This window comes from Mustela lutreola, chromosome X (genome assembly GCF_030435805.1).
Source record: "Mustela lutreola isolate mMusLut2 chromosome X, mMusLut2.pri, whole genome shotgun sequence".
Lineage (NCBI taxonomy): Eukaryota > Metazoa > Chordata > Mammalia > Carnivora > Mustelidae > Mustela > Mustela lutreola.
In genome coordinates, this window is record NC_081308.1 from 99408711 (window position 1) to 99427721 (window position 19011).

The following is a 19011-nucleotide window of genomic DNA, read 5'->3' on the forward strand; positions in this document are numbered from 1 at the left end:
CATGTCTCTGATGTGAACGTGCTCCCCTTGGAACTGCATGTTGAGTTGTGAATTTAAAGCAGCTTAGAGCAGTAGTTAACTATGATGGGTTAATTTTTGAGATAATTTACTGCCCAGAATTTTAATCTGCTAGAAAGAACGGACCTAAATCGTGAAGATCTGCAGTGTGGCTAGTATTATTAAGGACAAAATTGTGAAAGTGTCTTTGAGAAAAATGATCTTAGGGAAATACTTAATTTTGTAGGTCTTGAAATGTTGCAGGTTCTTCCATCCGAGCTGTCGGAGGCTTTTAAGGGAGAAGGTTTGATTCCCCTAGTATATTCTTAAAAAGTAAATGACGTGCATACTAATTTTGGCATCGCTAGGAATTTTTAGAAAATATTAATGAGGACATTTCAGGTTAAAATGTACATTTCTTTCTAATTGGAAGGAATCAGTATATTTAAACTCTTCCACTTTTTTTAAGATTTTATTTATTTATTTGACAGAGATCACAAGTAGGCAGAGAGAGAGAGGAGGAAGCAGGCTCCCTGCTGAGCAGAGAGCCCTATATGGGGCTCCACCCCAGGACCCTGGGATCATGACCTGAGCTGAAGGCAGAGGCTTTAACCCACTGAGCCACCCAGGCGCCCCAGTATACTCTTTCATTTTTCAAATCAAAAATAAAAGCTTGGAGTCCTGAACAAAGGAAGTGGCTTCCCCAGCATTACACATAGGACTAGTAGCTTTTTCCAGTTACTTCCCTTCTGTTCAAGACATCTGAAATGTGAAGGACAGTAAAATAACCTGCCTGAAATTTCAGAATGATACCGCCATGACCGGACTGAAAAACGGGTGTCTGAGCAAATGTCCGTCCGCTTCCATCTGCTTTGTCACTGATGAGACATCTTAGAAATTGTCAAAAATATGGGTAGATTTTCGTCATCTGTAAAAAAGAAAGCGAGTTATTCCTATCAGGTGTTAACATAAGGAAGTAGAAATAAACGTGTTCTTACATCTTGGGGTTTTTTATTTAAATTGCTGCATAAGAGGTGTTAATTGCAAAGCGGCCTACAGACAAAATCAGTTTATGTTAATTTTGGAGAAGAATATATATAGGGCAGAAAAGAATCCCTAAGTTATTATGTACACTTCAAATGTTAGTTAAATTTAATACCAGGATTTTGTTTCTTCTAAGTCTCTCAAAACGACATTACTGGATTTTTATACCTACAAGGTAATGGTGGGGTTTTTTGGGTTTTTTGTTGTTGTTGTTGTTGTTTTACCTGTATCTTTAAAAAGACTGGTATGGCCCTTCCTTTCAGCAGAGATGTCTGCATTAAACTCTTGTTTTCACAGTGAGAAATTTGCTCTTGCATGATGGCACTAAGTTGTTGACCAGCCCTAGGACTTTTGCTAATAGCACCAGTCTCATCAGATGAAATCACTTCATATAAGTAAAGTGCTTAGAACAGTGCCCGGCATATAGCAAACGCTATGTAGATGTCAACTGTTGGGGGTACTGATTTCTGTTCTGTTTTGTAAAGCAGTGTTCTTTTCCTATTATTACTAAGCTCAGGCCTACAACAGATTCCAAAAAAAAGAAAAGAAAAAATTCAAGTGTACTACTTTGGAAACACTTTGGAAGCAAGCCTCAAACCCCGGAAGCCAGTCAATATTTTGCAATTCTTTCTGAAATCTTTCCTTCCTCCTAAGTCATTATGCCTCTGGATTGCTTTGTCTGGCTGCTAGTCCTGCACAGAACTAGAAAGGTGATGAAACTTTAAAAAGGAATAAGAAACATATACATATATATACTCCATTAAGGGGGGGATGCATAGAACCAGAGCTGCAGGGTCCCCAGGAGTTTGCTCACGCATGACAAAGCCAGTCCTTCCTCCTCGAGGGAAAACAGCACTAACAGTGAGCTCATTAGTATCACGACAGGCAGCTTTGAAAAAGATTCATTGAGAAGACTTCAGCACAGTAGTTGGCCTTGTGTTATCTCTGATTTCAGAGATTCTTGTTAAGCCAGGGTTTTCTACTCAAATAACTTTATCATCCGCTGGAGCAATTCTTCCCTAACCTAGAAAACAAAATGCAAGTTCTCCTGCTGTGAATCCATTGAAGAGACGTAAATCTTCAATTATCCCTTTTAATTTGCTTTTTTTTTTTTTTAAATCTACGCAACAGAGGAAATTACCATGAACCCGAAAGTTTGAGCTTGGCTGGAAACATTTATTTAAAAATATTTAGAAAACGAAGGTCCTATAACCTCTGTAAGGCAATTAAAAATTAACTGATTTAATTGCAACTTTGCTTTCGTTCCCAAGCATGAACTTAACTACAGTAATATAAGTAATTGCATTAGGATATTACACAGTGGACATTCTTTTTTTAACTTATTATTTGTATTGTTCCTTTTTTCCATGCTATATTTAAATTTGGATTTATTTTTTAGCTGCAGTTGTGATCATGGAAACCAACCTAATTTTTTTTTTTTTAAAGATTTTATTTATTTGTTTGACAGACAGGATCACAAGTAGGTAGAGAGGCAGGCAGAGAGAGAGGAAGGGAAGCAGGCTCCCTGCCAGGCAGAGAGCCCGATGTGGGGCTAGATCCCAGGACCCTGGGATCACGACCTGAGCCGAAAGCAGAGGCTTTAACCCACTGAGCCACCCAGGTGCCCCCCAACCTAAATTTTAGAAGCAAACGATCTTGAGGCAAAAATAGGCCTAATAAAAAAATAACTTTTCATAGGTCATTTCTGAGGCAATAACATTGTGTATGCTTTTTTTTTTTTTTGGTCATGCAAGTGATTTATGGTACCTCAGTCATGAGAGAAAGCACACATTTCAGATTTTAATTTACTAGACAATGTCTAAATAAAGTGGAGTTCAGAGTGGGGTAGAATAGTGAATATTGCGTTTTTACTAAGCAGATATATAATTCTCAAAGGGGAGGTATGGGAACCAAACGCATCACAGTGAAGACTGCTACATTCACTGGTCACCATTTTATCATATAATCTTGGCTCAGAAGTTAAGGTAAATGAAATGAAACGAAAGTTGGATTTAAAAAATCAGTGTGCATAAAAAGAATTTCTATCATTTAGAACTTGCCCAGAGTGCCTGAGTAGTCAGCTCTACAGTATTGATACCTAACAGGAGTCCGTATAATGGCCAGAAAGGAGGGAAAATGATTTTATTGGCTGTGTGCAATATTTAGAGTAGTCTGTGTGTGTGTATCTATAGACATAAGTAGACATAGACACACTCGCACACGTGCACACCCATTCTGAAATTCCACCTCTGACATTACAGGTAGAGCAGAGAAATCACAGCTCTGAAAATTAAGCTTGATCTTGTGGAACTTAACTACTCCCTAGTTTCCTAAATAAAAGTCCAAGGAAAGACAGGATTTTAGAAAGGCAAGAGGAAAAAGCGTGGCTTTGAGAGAGAGAGCCACCCACAACACCTTTAACAACTTTCACACCAGTTACAGAAAATCTCTCTCTCTCTGATTTGGATTAATGGATTAGTGGATTTATGACAAAAGGGTTCCCTCCTGGGAAACCTAAATAGAAAAGGCCCTCCCAGCTTTTGGACGGATGTCTTGTGCAGGACACAGGGGTTGGTCAGTGGCACATGGGGCTGGATTTCAAACTTATCCTCGTGCCTGTTCTCATAGATAAAACCTGAACTGCTACATATTGTGACCCTGGTCTATGAACTTCAAACATGGGCTGCACCTCCTGAGATTTGTGTGTGTGTGTGTGTGTGTGTGTGTGTGTGTAACTGTCAATAATGCCAAAGGCCCTTGACTCCTGTTCTGTTTGTTCAGCAACTCTTCCATTAGGGTAGTATGTTTCCTTCTGTAGGTCCACTTATGTGTTATAAACACCTTTTTAAAAAAAGATTTTACGTATTTAGAGACAGAGTAAGAGAGAGAGAGCACACATGTACAATGTGAGTGGCAGAGGGAGAGGAGGAAAGAATCCCAAGCAGACGATCTGATGAGCATGGAGCCCTGCACCAGGCTTGATCTCACGACGCTGAGATCATGACCTGAGCGGAAATCAAGAGTCAGATACTTAAGTGACTGAGCCACCCAGGTGTGTCTTTTAAAGAAATTTTATGAAGATGCTACATGTTTCTCTCATTTTATTGGAAGTAGCTAGTTTTTAGCCATGTGCATTGGTAGATCAGAAACAAGTTTGGGCTTAGGTGAGTTCCAGTATTTAAAAGTATATAGTTAGTCCTGGGACACCTGGGTGGCTCAGTCTGTTGGGCTTCCAACTCTGCGTTTCAGCTCAGTTCATGATCTCAGGGTCCTGGGATCCAGCCCCACCTCCGGGCTCTGCATTAAGCGGGGAGTTTACTTGAGGATTCTCTCTTCTTCTCAATCCCCACGTCCCTCCCCTCTTGTGCTCTCTCTAATAAATAGATCATTAAAAAATAGAGATCTTTAAAAAATATGTAGAGCTGTGTAGTCCTTTAGAACATCCATTCATTCAATCAGGCAGTTAGGAAAGGGTATGAAATCTGCTTTGTTACCACCTGCTTTGTACAATTAGAATGCACACATTCATTTTGTTTACCATGTTGTTCATGACGAGAAGCTAGATTTCATAAACACTCAAGACAGTTACTGAAAAGCCTCTTTTTTGTGTTTATTCTCCAAAGTTGTCTTTTTGCTGCCAACTCAACCCATTTTTTCACCTGATTACTCTGTAAATTTTGATTGAACACGCTCTTACCATTGTACCCCCAAAAGAGGTTTTTTTGGTTGAATCATTAAATTTTCGTCTTCCTTTGCATTAAGAATTGTGGTTAAAGAAGGGGGATCCTTCAGCTTTTTCTCTCCAGGGAACGAACAAAGCCTTACTTGTTGGTAGAAAATTAGCAGATTTACCTATGCCTTTGAACCACACTAGCTGGCGGCTTAAAGCGGATTCAATGCATGTGGCACTTAACATTTTTGACAAGTGTGTGCAATTGACTGTCTGGCTTCATTTTCAGTAGCAGTATTGTAGTATTTATTTAGCACCTTAAAAGCACAAGCCCAGTTTTCCATCTCCTTTTAAGACTCACTACCCATATGGGAAAATGTAGGTGAGCGGAGTCTAAAAGAAGATAGAAGGGCTTATCGTTGCACCTGATTTAAAACAAACTGTGAATTAACAACATATTTTCATTCGTAGATTTTCCAAGAGGTAAAAAGCAGCGATATTGCTAAAACCTTCCGCAAAGCAATCAACAGGAAAGAAGGGATTTGTGCTCTGGGAGGCACTTCCGAGCTGTCCAGTGAAGGAACGCAGCATTCTTACTCAGGTAATAATAGTACGACTTCCAGGTGCATCAGGGTGATGCAGTGACCTAAGGAGGGCTGCTAGAGAAACATTGCTTCCTAATTAAGAATACAGCAGAAGCCCACTGTGGTGTGTATTTAGACCTGGGACTAATACTTGCCGTAACGGCATTGTAAGTATTTATCATATGGCTTTGTTAGCTTGCAAGACATATTATATGATGTGAGCAATGATCGGCTTTATTATAGTAGAACTCTACAGGAATGTAAGTAATGTTTTTTTAAAGAATTTGGTAACTAACTTTTCTAAGGATCGGTTAACCCTGCTCATGCTCTCTGTTTTGTACTTCATAAGAGCCATATTGTATTCAAGTATCTGGGTTTTCAAAGGGGAGAACTCATGTTTGTGACACGTTAACTTTCAGTACTATGTACAAATTATTTTAGACTTTAGAGTCAACCTAGAGTGTGAACTAATTTCTTATTATTCAACATGACTATAGAGGAAGAAAAATATGCCTTTGTTAACTGGATAAACAAAGCTTTGGAAAATGATCCTGATTGCAGACACGTAATACCCATGAACCCGAATACTGACGACCTGTTCAAAGCTGTGGGTGATGGAATTGTGCTCTGGTAAGATGTTGGTTGATTTTGTGTCCCGATTTCCAAAATAGCCTTCCACGTAATTGATATATTATTGGTTTCTGGGTGCTTGACGGCTTCAACTCGGGAAACAGAAGTGAAAGTCGTCTGGGTGTGTCTGAGAAAGTACCACCAAGATACAAATCTAAAACTCACTCATTTAGACTGGGGACTGCTTTATAAGGAAGCTGCCAGCTTCCAATTTCTGCTGAAGTACAAGCAGAACATGACAACTTTGTTGGACTTAAGTATGTCAGTGTCTACTTATTTTTAAAGTACATAGCTTCGGGGCGCCTGGGTGGCTCAGTGGGTGTTAAAGCCTCTGCCTTCAGCTCAGGTCATGATCACAGGGTTCTGGGTTCCAGCCCCACATCGGGCTCTCTGCTCAGCAGGGAGCCTGCTTCCTCCTCCTCTCTCTCTCTGCCTGCCTCTCTGCCTGCTTGTGATCTCTATCTGTCAAATAAATAAATAAAAATCTTTTTAAAAAAATGAAGTACCATAGCTTCAAAATACAAAAAAAGCTTCCTCTTCAGTTCTCACTCTCCAGTTACTTAGTTCTGAAAACTGTGTTGGTCCTTGCTGCCCCAGAGCTAGCATTATATTGGTAAAAAGGATGTAAGATGATCAACACTTTGTCCCGTTGATGATCTAAGAGCATATGCTCCGTAATCAGTCGGCCTGGGTTCATCCTCTGCCTCTGCCGCTCAGGAGCTTGTTAGACCAACCAAAATGCAGTCAGAATATTCACACCCCTTTGCATTTCACGCTGCATCTACTATGATCCCCATTAAAAACCATAAGATAATGCCATTTCGTCCATGTATAGGCACTAAAGAACTAATTCTCCCATGTGTTTTAGTACAGAGAGAGAATCACATGATGCTGTTGATTTTTTTCATTAACTTTTTCTTCTCTTTTTTCTTCTTTAACGTTTTAAAAAGCTTTTCTTTCTTTTCTTTTCTTTTCTTTATTCTTTCTTTTCTTTCAAACCCTTGTGTCGAGGGCTGACTTTCAATAGATCGCAGCGAGGGAGCTGCTCTGCTACGTAGGAGATGCTGTTGATTTGATGTTTAAATCTGACATAGGGGCACCGGGGTGGCTCAGTCCATTGAACGTCTGCCTTCGACCCAGGTCATGATCCTGGGGTCCTGGGATTGAGCCCCACATCAGTCTCCCTGCTCAGCGGGAAGCCTGCTTCTCCCTCTCCCTATGCAACGCTACCCCCGCCCCCACTTGTGCTCTCTCTCTCTCCCAAATAATTTAAATCTTTAAAAAAAAAAAAACAAATCTGACATGGAAAGAAGCATGGTTTTCCCTGTGTGGAATCACATATTTTGGGGCAGTATTATAAACACCTAAAATGTTAGTGTCTTCGTCCAGATTTTACCGAATGAGATTCTAACCGAAGAAATCACAGATTCTAGTCTAATTAGCAGAACATTTCTTTATCTCACGACTGGATTAGCAATACCGAATATCGTGCCTAGCTCATCATTTAGGCTCTCAATAAATATGGTGAATGAAAGAATCTCATGCTCAATAAATTGACCTCCTTGTGAATAAATGGTCATTCTTATTTGTGAATTTTACAATCGAGAAAGAGACACAATTTCCATGTGGGATTTTATCTGTTTTTAAAATGTATGCAGTAAGGGTTTTTCCAGTATCCAAGTTAGTCATTCTTACAAAATGATGGGAAAATACAAAAAATTAGAATGATAAAGTATGCCTCAATCCCCAACTCAGAAATACTCAACTACTGTAAGCATTTTGGTCTTTTTTTTTATGTGCATTTTTCACATGTATAGTTTTTTGTGTGTGATCAACATGGTAAAAGTCATATATTGCACTGATTTTTTTTTCAGATTACATGAGAGACATGTCATGTGCCTTAAAACATTTGTGAATATTTACAGGCTCTTTAAAAGTAAACCAACTCCCTGCTAATTTGTGTTTCAGTAAAATGATCAACCTTTCAGTTCCTGATACAATTGATGAAAGAGCAATCAACAAGAAGAAACTGACACCCTTCATCATTCAGGTACAAATGGATATCCCTACCCTCTTCCTGGAAATGGCCTTGTGAGATCCTATTCTGTAGCCCATCAGTTCTGCCCTTCATGTCTTCCCATTTAATTCTTCTACAACTCTTGAGTTTAGGACTATTATCCAGATTTGACAGAGGAGAGCTGGAACTCAGGCTCCTGCCTTGCCCAAGGTTAACACTGGAACTGAAGTTCAAATCCAGGACTAACTCCAAAGCCCTGTGTTCTTCTCATTACATGCTGTTTTCAAGCATGCAGAAATAAGCAAAAATATTTAAGCTCTTAATTAATTAGCATGCTTAAGCAATGGAGCATTTTTCTTTTTGTCAAGTGAGTATTACACTCTGAAATAGCAAAATTCCCTCGGGCAGCAGCACCTCTTGGGACGCAGAGATTACAATTCTAGAACTTTTTTCAGGTGCATGGATTAGACCCCTCTTTTAGACATTTTTAGAAATACAATGACTCTGGTGCCTGGGTGACTCAGTCGGTTAAACGTCTGCCTTGGGCTCAGATCCTGGGACCTGGGATAAAGGGACTCCCTGCTCAGCGGGGAGTCTGCTTCTCCCTCTCTCTCTGCTGGGCTCTCTCATGCACATGCGCTCTGTCGATAGATAGATAGATAATCTTGAGGAAAAAAGTAGAAATACAGCCACTCTTGGGGCACCCGGCTGGCTCAGTTGGTAGAACATATAAGTCTTGATCTCAGGGCTATAAGTTTGAGTCCCAGGTATAGAGATTGCCTAAAAATAAAATCTTTAAAAAAGAAAAAAAGAAATACGACCCTTAACCTGGATGGAGAGCCTGACTCTAGTCACTCAGCCTTTTCTTTTCGTGACAATGTCCATGTACTTCAAAAGAGACCAAATAAAAATACCAAGTTAACTTCCCACAGAATTCTGGAAAAGACAGTAACAATAATAAAGCTGAGATTTGTTTTAGCTATGCCTTTAACACCAAAGTCTGGAGTTGGTTGTCTGGACTTTGTTTTCTGTGGATCATGTGCGGCTGAAATTAATTTCCTCATTGAGCATTATTTTCAGTAAAGGAGTAGACTCCTAAAAACTGGAAAGGTCAAGAAGCAAATGTGTACGTTGGCTCTCTTGCAGGAAAACTTAAACTTGGCCCTGAACTCTGCTTCTGCCATTGGGTGTCACGTTGTGAACATCGGTGCGGAGGATTTGCGGGCTGGGAAACCACATCTGGTTCTGGGACTGCTTTGGCAGATTATTAAGATCGGGTTGTTTGCCGACATTGAATTAAGCAGGAATGAAGGTAATGGAACACAGTCATTATTTTGAAAATTGTTTATTGGGTATTTTTCCTGGTCACACAGACTGTCGTGCTTTCACTTAATTGAGGCGATTAGATGATAACTAGAATTAAAAGAAGGTAATGCTATAGTGTTGTTGTGGAAAACAGTCTAATTACAACTTTTCGTCTTTAGTAGTAATTCATATTTGCCTGATGCTTTAGAATTCATTTTATAATAATAAAGACACAAAAGCACAGAGTTGAAGGAACTTTCCCAAGGTCCCCAGTCTGGGTATTTTTCATTTCTAATCTGGCTGCCCAACTCCCGCCCCATCTTCACTCCTGGATTTTGAGGCCTCTTCAAACTAATCTACCCCACCCTTGATGATCACGTTTTCCGAACTTCTTACAACATGGGGTTTCCCGTCACACCGTGGATTTGTAGATTCTATAAGCACACACGATACAATTGACTTGTGTCCTGGGCAATTCTACATGATCCTCTTCCTGCAAAGCTTTAACTATGAGCCACCACTCCACATATTCCTATTTTATTCCAGAAATCGCCCTCTCAGTCCTTGTCACTTCTGGGAAATATCTCTTTGGGGTTCTCAGTCTTTTCAAGGTCCCCCAGAATGTCTGTCAATGGTTTTATTATTTTGCACATTGATCCATGATAAGACTTTTTTGCACTTTTGAGACTGTTGCCCTTGCCTTTGTTTCAATCTGCTCAAAGGTACCTATATTTGAACTATATTTGAACAAAGACGGTTGCTCTCATTGCTGGCCTTCTTCACAGTGGTGTTTGTCTTGTTAAAGAAGCTGACGTCCAGGGACACCTGGGTGGCTCAGTCGTTAAGCATCTGCTGTGGGCTTGGGTCATGATCCCAGGGTCCTTGGATCGAGCCCCACATCGTGTTCCCTGCTCAGCAGGAAGCCTGCTTCTCCCTCTCTCACGCCCCCTGCTTGTGTTCCTCTCTCATGCTGTGTCTCTCTCTGTCAAATAAATAAAATCTTAAAAAAAAAAAAAAAAAAAAAGGTCCATTCGGGAAGGCAAATAGAATCACATTGGCGTGTGGAATAAATCAAATAACTTTTCTTTGACAAGGTCTCAGGTGCACAGATATCAGGCTGTTTAATCCTCTCTGGCCTCTAATGTGGTGGGGATGGGGAGCAAAAGGAAGGTCTTAGACAAGTGACCTGCTGCTTCTACCCTTGCTTAAGTCCCTCAGCATCAGAATGGCATGAGGCAGAGTCCATGAGAGATGAAATTTGCCTGATAAAGGTATCACTTAGACCTCTTCAGAAATCAGGCAGTTTCAGTCTTCTTGTTTAAGGGAAACCTCCCTTTATTTCAGGGGAGGTAATTACTGCATTAGGGACCACATGACGTACTCTTGCAACCATGCCGGAAGTTCAGCTGTTCTCCGTGCAGACACCCCATGCTTCTACCTAGTACCCATAGGGAATACTTACCAGGAACCCTTGGCTTCTTCATATTCAATTCAACAACAAAAAATAACTGAACAGCTTTTACAAGTTAGGTGCTATAGAAAATGTTAAGCTAAATTATAGCCCTTTAAAAATAGATTTAACCCGGGGCGGCTGGCTGGCTCAGTTGGTGGAACGTGGGACGCTTGATCTCGGGGTTGTTGGAGCCCCATGTTGGCTGCAGAGATTATTTTTAAAAATAAAACTATGTTTAAAAATAGATTTACCCTGGGGCGCCTGGGTGGTTCAGTGGGGTAAAGCCTCTGCCTTCGGCTCAGGTCATGATCTCAGAGTCCTGGGATCAAGCCCCGCATTGGGCTGTCTGTTCAGCGGGGAGCCTGCTTCCCCCTCTCTCTCTGCCTACTTGTGATCTCTGTCAAATAAATAAATAAAATCTTTAAAAAAAATAGATTTACCCCTTCGAGAATCCATTAATTACATTTAAATATAAGTACCATAAGGTTCTATACTCCTTTAGTCAAAAGGTTAAGTATAAAGACGCCACCGTTTTAAATATCCTCCTCCAAATCTCTAATTTTAACATAATTAAACAAGGACAGTTTGGGGGTCGCTTGGGTGGCTCAGTTGGTTGTGTGACTCTGGATTTCAGCTCAGGTCAGGATCTCAGGGTTGTGAGATCAAATCCCAAGCCAGGTTTTGCACTCAGTGGGGAGTCTGCTCGTCTCTCTCCCTCTGCTTCTCTCCCTGCTCACTTTCTCTCTCTCAAATAAATAAATAAAATCTTAAAAAAAAAAACAAACAAGGTAAACATATGTCATAATGTAAAGTGTTTTAAAAGCTGTAACTTATTTGCCATTTGGAACATAAAGACTAATAAAATATAGTATATATTTGCTATATATTCTCATAACAGTATCTTTATCTACATCATCATATAATTATCTACGAATATATTATCTTTTATTAGAGTGACAGTACCTGAAAATGAGGAACTAGGTCAGACCAGTTATTGTCCCTCTGTTACCTAACAGAGTGTCCAAAGAACGAATGAACTTGTAATGACCATTGTCATGTAATATCTTGGTTGTGGGTTTTTTTTTCCCTTCTAGCCTTGGCTGCCTTACTTCGAGATGGTGAGACTTTGGAGGAGCTTATGAAGTTGTCTCCGGAAGAGCTTCTGCTCAGATGGGCAAACTTTCACTTGGAAAACTCAGGCTGGCAGAAAATCAACAACTTCAGTGCTGACATCAAGGTAACCATGCAAGGAACCCTCATGCCTTTGGGCATGGATACGATGGCTTGGGTGACTACCAGCCAGACAGAGGGAAAATCCTACCAGGATATTGCCAGGCCTTGTTGGCCCTTGGCGCTGATGGTAGATTTCAGGAGAGCTGAAACCTAGAAGGACTCTCCTTCTGTGGCAAATGGTCAAAGTATTATAGTCCTAACGCTTTCTGTTCTGCTCCCTGTTAAACATGGAGTACCAAAGGGTGGGCCATGACCACTCTCTTCCTAACTGCCTTTCTCAGACCTCAGGGTACCTGTTAATAAATCCTGGGAGAAAGAGAAAGGGCCCCAGGGTTCTCCTCCTTTCTTACTTGGCCTCTTTCCATCATGTGCTCCCACCGTTAGCCATTGAGTTCATGAGGGTAGTGATGAGCTCACATATGGCTGTCTCTTCTACCTCAGCCCTGTCCTATGGTCCTCCTACCAAAGCCCACTTCTAACCCCAAGACCCGCCACATAAAAGACCTTCAAACATTTCTTGTGTTACATTTTGGCGTTCACGTCTCAAAAGCAGTAAGGAAAAAACTAGCAGAGGGAGGAGACGTTGGTAGCTTCCCAAAGAGGGGGCCCAAAATTACGATAGCAAAAAAAAAAAAATTCTCATTCATTGACTCCACTCTCTCCCAAATCTGAGTGTTGGGACACAGGGAACAAATTCAAGGATCTTCAGCAGATGTCACTGACCCACGGGGCTATGAAAACTATAGTCTGTTATCTTATTGATGTGCTCAGTGGGGAGAGGGAACCTTGGGATGTTTCCATTACTGGTTTCACCAGTGACAGTTAAGGCGGGGCTATGAAAACTATAGTCTGTTATCTTATTGATGTGCTCAGTGGGGAGAGGGAACCTTGGGATGTTTCCATTACTGGTTTCACCAGTGACAGTTAAGGATAGCTCCCAAATGACAAAACCAGCAGGCCTTCTACCTCTTCTTTTAACTTACACAAGATGTTTGGTCGGGTATATATTTTTGCTTTATGCACGAGCTGTGTTCCTAAAAACCACTCTTAAATGGATTTTCTGTTTGGGACCTCTTTGAAAGGTACAAAAGGAAATATTGTTTAAAAATGGAGCCTGCTGTGGATCTTTTTAAAAAGCAAAGGATTGTTAGTAATGTGAAAAAGAAAGGCTTCCATTTAGTCTATACTCCAAGTATAATTTTGCCCTGTAAAGCCCTTTCTGGGGGAGAAGACCCTGCTGGGTCTGCTCTTTTTACTCACTCTTGTCAAGGGCAGAGGATTAGATTATGAGCTGCTCATGCACCATTAGAAAGAAATTGTAAGCACAAGCGCTTTCACAACGGTAATGCACAATTACGGGAAGGCAAATCCTGTGCCTGCTCACGGCAGGATCTGGCTTTGCACTTCATGAATGGCTCTGAAGTAGATTTCACTGGCGTGATTTTCCCCTCTTTTAGAGTCATTTCCGGCATTCTGTATCCACCTCATTCAGGGAGTTTCTGAAAAATGCAGCTCCCAGAGATTCGTATTTGGTAGGTTTGGGGCTGAACCCAGTCACCTGTGTATTGAACAGCTTTCCCCCAGGTGATTATGGTGCCGGTTATCTACCGAGTTTGCTGGAAGAGACGTTCCTTATAAGCATGTCTGGACTGTCAAGGTTCAGTAACAGAATCTGATCACTGCTGGGAGGATCATCTTCCAATTCAGCAGGATTAAGGAGTCTTGACCCCAGTTTCTGTCCCCTCAAGGCAAACGCTTACTTGACATGGTTGAAGACTGTTATGAAGTGTTTGCCCTGGTGCTGTGGTTTTCAAGTTGTCCTCTGTGGAGGGTCCACATAGCCTGAATCCACCTAACCATGTAAAACCATTCAAACAATGGATGAGTTCAGGAGCTTAAAACAAAAGAAAATCTTCGGGGGCACCTGGCTGGCTCAGTCGGTGAAGCGTCCGACTCTTGATCTCAGCTCAGGTCTTGATCCCAGGGTTGTGAGTTCAAGCCCTGCACTGGGAGCCTAGTTAAAATAAATATCTTGTTTGGTTAACTATGTTCAGGTCATACAGGGTTAAATGTTACTTCACCAACTCAAGTGTTACTTTAAAAATGTCATTTAAATTTACAGTTAAATACATCTTTAACATAGCTAATCTCTTCTCCATAGGTTATGGTATATATTGTGTTTCGTAATGATGTAACCTGTCTATTTTCTCTTTCCCTATGCTTCCTGGATTTCTGCTCCTCCTTTCTTTTCTTGCTTGTTTTATCTGCCAAGCTTATTGACTTCAGTAATTCAGTGAAGGTACAGAACTAGTTCTGTGTTTACTAGCTTTATTGTATTGGCAATGTTAATCAGTTATAAAGTCATGATAAAATCCAGTTATCCATATTCAAGGCAGAGAGTAGGCCAGATGGCTGGACTTTTCTGGGGGAAAGATCTGTTAGATTAGAAGACAGCAATTTGTGCCATATATTCTCACAAAATCTCGTGCAAATATCCTTCCAAACATAGGACAATGGGATACATTCATTCTTTGTAGATGTGATCTCACTGAGATTTTCAATTCATTTATAGGATTCCAAAGCCTATTTCCACCTTCTCAATCAAATTGCACCAAAAGGACAAAAGGAAGGTGAACCGCGGATAGATATTAACATGTCAGGTTTCAATGTAAGTATAAGTGTTCATTTGAATTCTACAGTCTTACAAAATGATTGTCAATTTCTTCTCAATAACAAGAAGTTTGGTAATCGCATGTAATGGTGTTAAAAATTTTGAGCGTTGTTTTAAAATTTATTGCTGTGGGTATAATTCAAAGACCGAAAGATGAGCTTTGGTGTATTTTGGTAGTTTATTAATGGGTTCCATAACGATGGCGCTATTGGCTTGTATTGATTGCATAAAATATTCAAAGCCAGGGTCGGGAAATAAGTGTTAGAAACTAACCTTTTCCAAGTGTTTGGATTATAATCACAGTGAGAGATGTAATGACAAGATAGTCATATATGCATTTGTAGTCTTCGTGTGTTGAGAGTAACATGACTATGTTTACAAACTGCAGATCCAACTTGGGGACTTACTCATGGACCATATTCCCTGGTTATATCACTCAGTTGTTCAGTGACCTTGGACAGATTTCTTCGCCAAATTGGATCTCACTTTGCTCATCCATAAAGGAAGGAGTTGGACTAGACAATTTAGTCTTAAGTTTCTGTGATCCCCTGGTGCGTTCTTTGTACCCATTAGGTATAGAATGCATTGTACTAATTTAGAGAATCCATGTTTCTAGCCCAGTAGGCAGTAGGATCCAGTAGATAACATGGGCTAAACCACTTACAATGCCCTTATCAGAACTGAATTTGTAACTGACTTGTGTGCTTCTATTTCTGTCTGGATGTGAGATGTGAGATTCTTTGGTTCAGGTGACTTGGTATGGATCAGGAGCTGTCCTGTGCGTGGGGCAGCTGTCTGCGCAGGCTCACCGGGTGACCTTGGGTCTGCGTAAATGGCACTAGTATGCTAACTGATGCTGATTTTAAGACCGCTCTTCTGCATTCATTCTTCCCTGGTTGATCTCCAAACACTCCTTTGTCTCTTCCCTCCCCAGAATCCTTCAAGGATTCCCCATTGACTCTAGACTTCAGTCTGAAGTGTTCTGCTTAGCATTTAAGGCCCTGCATGGTCTGCCGGCGAGTGCTCTTCCCCGCTAGTCTCCACCCCCACGCCCTCCCCCAACACTCATTTTACCTCTGAGCCTTTGCTCACACTTTTCCCTTGTCAGTCCGTGTCCTTCTTCATCTTTTTCAGCTTTATTACCTTCTTTAGGGCCTAACTGACTGATGATTGATTTTTTTTTTTTATATCCATTATCACATCAGGTTTTCTCATGATCCTTTGTAATGCCTTCTGGCTCCCATCCTATATTCCCCCATCCCAGGCAACCACTCATTTGCTTTCTTTTGCTTTATATTCATTTGAGTTTTTACAAGTTTTATGTAATGGACCCCTACAGTATGTATGCTTTTTTTTTTTTTTTTTTTTTTTTTTTTTTTTTTTTGTCTAGCTTCTTTCACTCAGTGTAGTATTTTGAGATTCACTCATGTTGTCACATGTATCATAAATGCATTCCTTGTTTATTGCTAAATTATATTCCAGTGAATGGATATACCACCATTTGTTTGCACATGTACATGTTGATGAGCATTTGGATTGTTTCCAGTTTGGGGCTATTACAGATATAGCTGCTATTGAACATAGAGAACTCTTTGTATAAATACATGCATTCATTTCTCTTTGGTAAATACCTAGGAATGAAATGGCTGAGTAATCGGGTATGTTAGGAAGCAACCAATTCACTTTTAGTGTGGTTGTACATCTTACATTGCTACCAGCAGTATACAGAAGTGCCAGTTCATCCATATCCTCACCAATACTTTAGTGTGGTTAGTCCTTTTAACTTGAATCATTCTAACAGGTGCCAAATGATCTGTCATTGTGGTTTTAATTTGAATTTCCCTAATGACACATGGTGTCGAATATTTTTAATGTGGTTATTTGCCATCTTTGTATCATCATGTTCAAACATTTTGCCCATTTTTAATTGCATTGTTTGTTTTATTATTAGCAAGTTTTAAGTGTTTTTATGTATTTTGGAGACAATGCCTTGATTGGATATGTGATTTGCAAATTTTCTCTCAATGTGTTTTTTAAAGAACAGACGTTCTTAATTTTGGCAATGTCTGATTTAGTCATTTTTTTCTTTTATGGATCATGCTTTTGGTGTTGTATCTAAGAAATTTTAGCCTAACATAAGGTCACTAATATTTCTTCCTACGTGTTCTCCTAGAAGTTTTATAGTTTGAGGTTTTACCTTTAGAAATATAGTATGTTTGGGGTTAACTTTGCATATGGTGTGAGGTAGGGGCTGAAGTTAGTTTTTCATATATATTTTTATTTGATTTTTTATATTTCATTATTGTATATTTGACAATTTAAAGTTGGTAAATAGCATAAAGCAAACAATATTAAAGTAATAACTGACAGATTACAAGAAATAAAATAGGCTCTATGAGAGGAACTCACTATGCTCAGAGAGAACCCTGAAGAAAGGTTGAATCCCACGCAACTGCCCATCCGCTAGTGGTTACTGATTGTTTTGCAGAAGGTAACAAGGGTAACACAATGAATACACATTGTTCTGGAGTCTTGTACAATCAAGGCACCTCACCGGGGGTTAAAAAACTAATTAAAGATAGCATCACCCATTGAAGACAAAGCTAAGATTGTCAAATTATACATTCTGGGCAGCTTTAGTTTAAAAGTAACATTCCTCAAGTTTCATTTATCATTATCTCTTCTTTTCTCACCAGATTGTAAAACCCTTCCTCCCATGACACTGTTCCACAGAAGTGCTTACGTTTGCCCCCGGGCAAAACTATACCGTGTATATGTAGGAAGTGCCCAGACTGCCACTCTGTCCTTTCCAAGTGTAGGTCACTAGAAACAGATCCAAAAGCACCGGTTCCTCCCACAGCTCCAGGTTTTTTACTTGTAGCCTTGGGATGTGGGCATAGTGGGTGTTTGAGAAACTATACTTTTTACATCAGGCTGAAATGATTGGATAACTTAAATTCTTCACCAAACCCTGTGTTAATCCAGAGCTGGGCACTCATCTTTTGGGGTGGGTTGGAGGGGGTGGGGAGGAATGGGGGGGGTGGGGGACGGGTAACAAGTTAGGAGTCATGGGAATTAGTTCGAAGTAAGTATTCTTTACAGAAATGAGCAACTCTGCTTCGGCCTGAGTGGAAAAGTTAAGTCAAACAAGCCGTAACCCACCCCCCCCCCCAAAAAAATCCTTGCAGAGGAAAACTACAATTTGAAATACACAGTTTAAACCTGAAATTAAATTATTGGAAACTGCTATTCTTGATGATTATCTTTTAAATATGTTCTCATAATTTCTCTACCCTTTACAGTCTTACACCTTCCTTAGGGCCCAGTTGAAAAATCTCAACAGTTTTAGCTTTTTTCTTGATGAGTTTTCACAGGAGCGATGTAATCCCATTTAAATTAAATGTACTGTCCTTCGAGAAATGATCTGGTTCCACCTAGCGTGCCTTTGAGGTACTGCACTCAAATACAACCAACTTTTTTTTTTTTTTTTTTTTTTTTTTTTTTTTTTTTTTTTTTTTTTGCTGTTGCATTCAAAACAATTTTATAAGTACCATATGTCGGCTAAGAGAAAGTAGAATTGTATATCCAGCCTATCATTGTAGGGAAACAGGTCTATGTTTTTAGTATAGCCTTTTAAAAGATGGCTGCTTCTTTTACTTCAACAGGAAACAGATGATTTGAAGAGAGCTGAGAGTATGCTTCAACAAGCAGACAAGTTGGGGTGCAGACAGTTTGTCACCCCGGCTGATGTTGTCAGTGGAAACCCCAAACTGAACTTAGCCTTTGTGGCTAACCTGTTTAATAAATACCCGGCACTAACGAAGCCCGAGAACCAGGACATTGACTGGACTCTATTGGAAGGTAATTGAAGTTTTCTCACATTCTAATGTGCGGGACTACAGACCAGAAATACATAGGCCACGATGATTCTAGGATCTTGGCCTAATAAATTTCCTTCCCCACTTTCCTTTAGCAAGTCTCTGCTGGAAGTAGACCTGAGGGCTGAGTCAAAAGTGGCAGCTGATGGAAACGGATGATACTGGGAACCTTGTAAAGCAAGGTTCACCTAGCTTAGTAAACCAGTTTTATTTTAGTATTTTAGAAATAGATCACCTTCTAAACCCCTCACTAGAAAAATGTATATATGCATTAAATTTGACCTATCGGTTCATGATATTATTTCATTCTTACACATTCAGACTAACCAGACAGAATTAGCCCCAGTTCCTTTTCTATTTACCTACTCAAAAAATCATAATACTGGGACACCTGGCCGGCTCCGTCGGTATTGCATACAACTCTTGATCTAGGGGTTGTGAGTTTGAGCCCCACATTGGGTGTGGAGATTACTTAAAAATAAAATCTTTAAAATGATTAATGTATGGCAATTATTTGAGTTTGGGGAAG

General features: G+C 40.1%; 1 protein-coding gene across 2 annotated transcripts in view; it reads left to right on the top strand.

The window, feature by feature from the left end:
* The window catches only part of PLS3 (plastin 3), an 83963-nt gene that overhangs the window by 59868 nt on the left and 5084 nt on the right, over positions 1 to 19011 (top strand). For both annotated transcript variants that reach the window (XM_059156700.1, XM_059156699.1), the window contains 7 exons: positions 5183 to 5312; positions 5793 to 5925; positions 7894 to 7975; positions 9089 to 9254; positions 11795 to 11937; positions 14506 to 14601; positions 18270 to 18465. In XM_059156700.1, coding sequence (XP_059012683.1) covers positions 5183 to 5312; positions 5793 to 5925; positions 7894 to 7975; positions 9089 to 9254; positions 11795 to 11937; positions 14506 to 14601; positions 18270 to 18465 — 946 coding nt within the window. The remainder of the gene's footprint in view (positions 1 to 5182; positions 5313 to 5792; positions 5926 to 7893; positions 7976 to 9088; positions 9255 to 11794; positions 11938 to 14505; positions 14602 to 18269; positions 18466 to 19011) is intronic.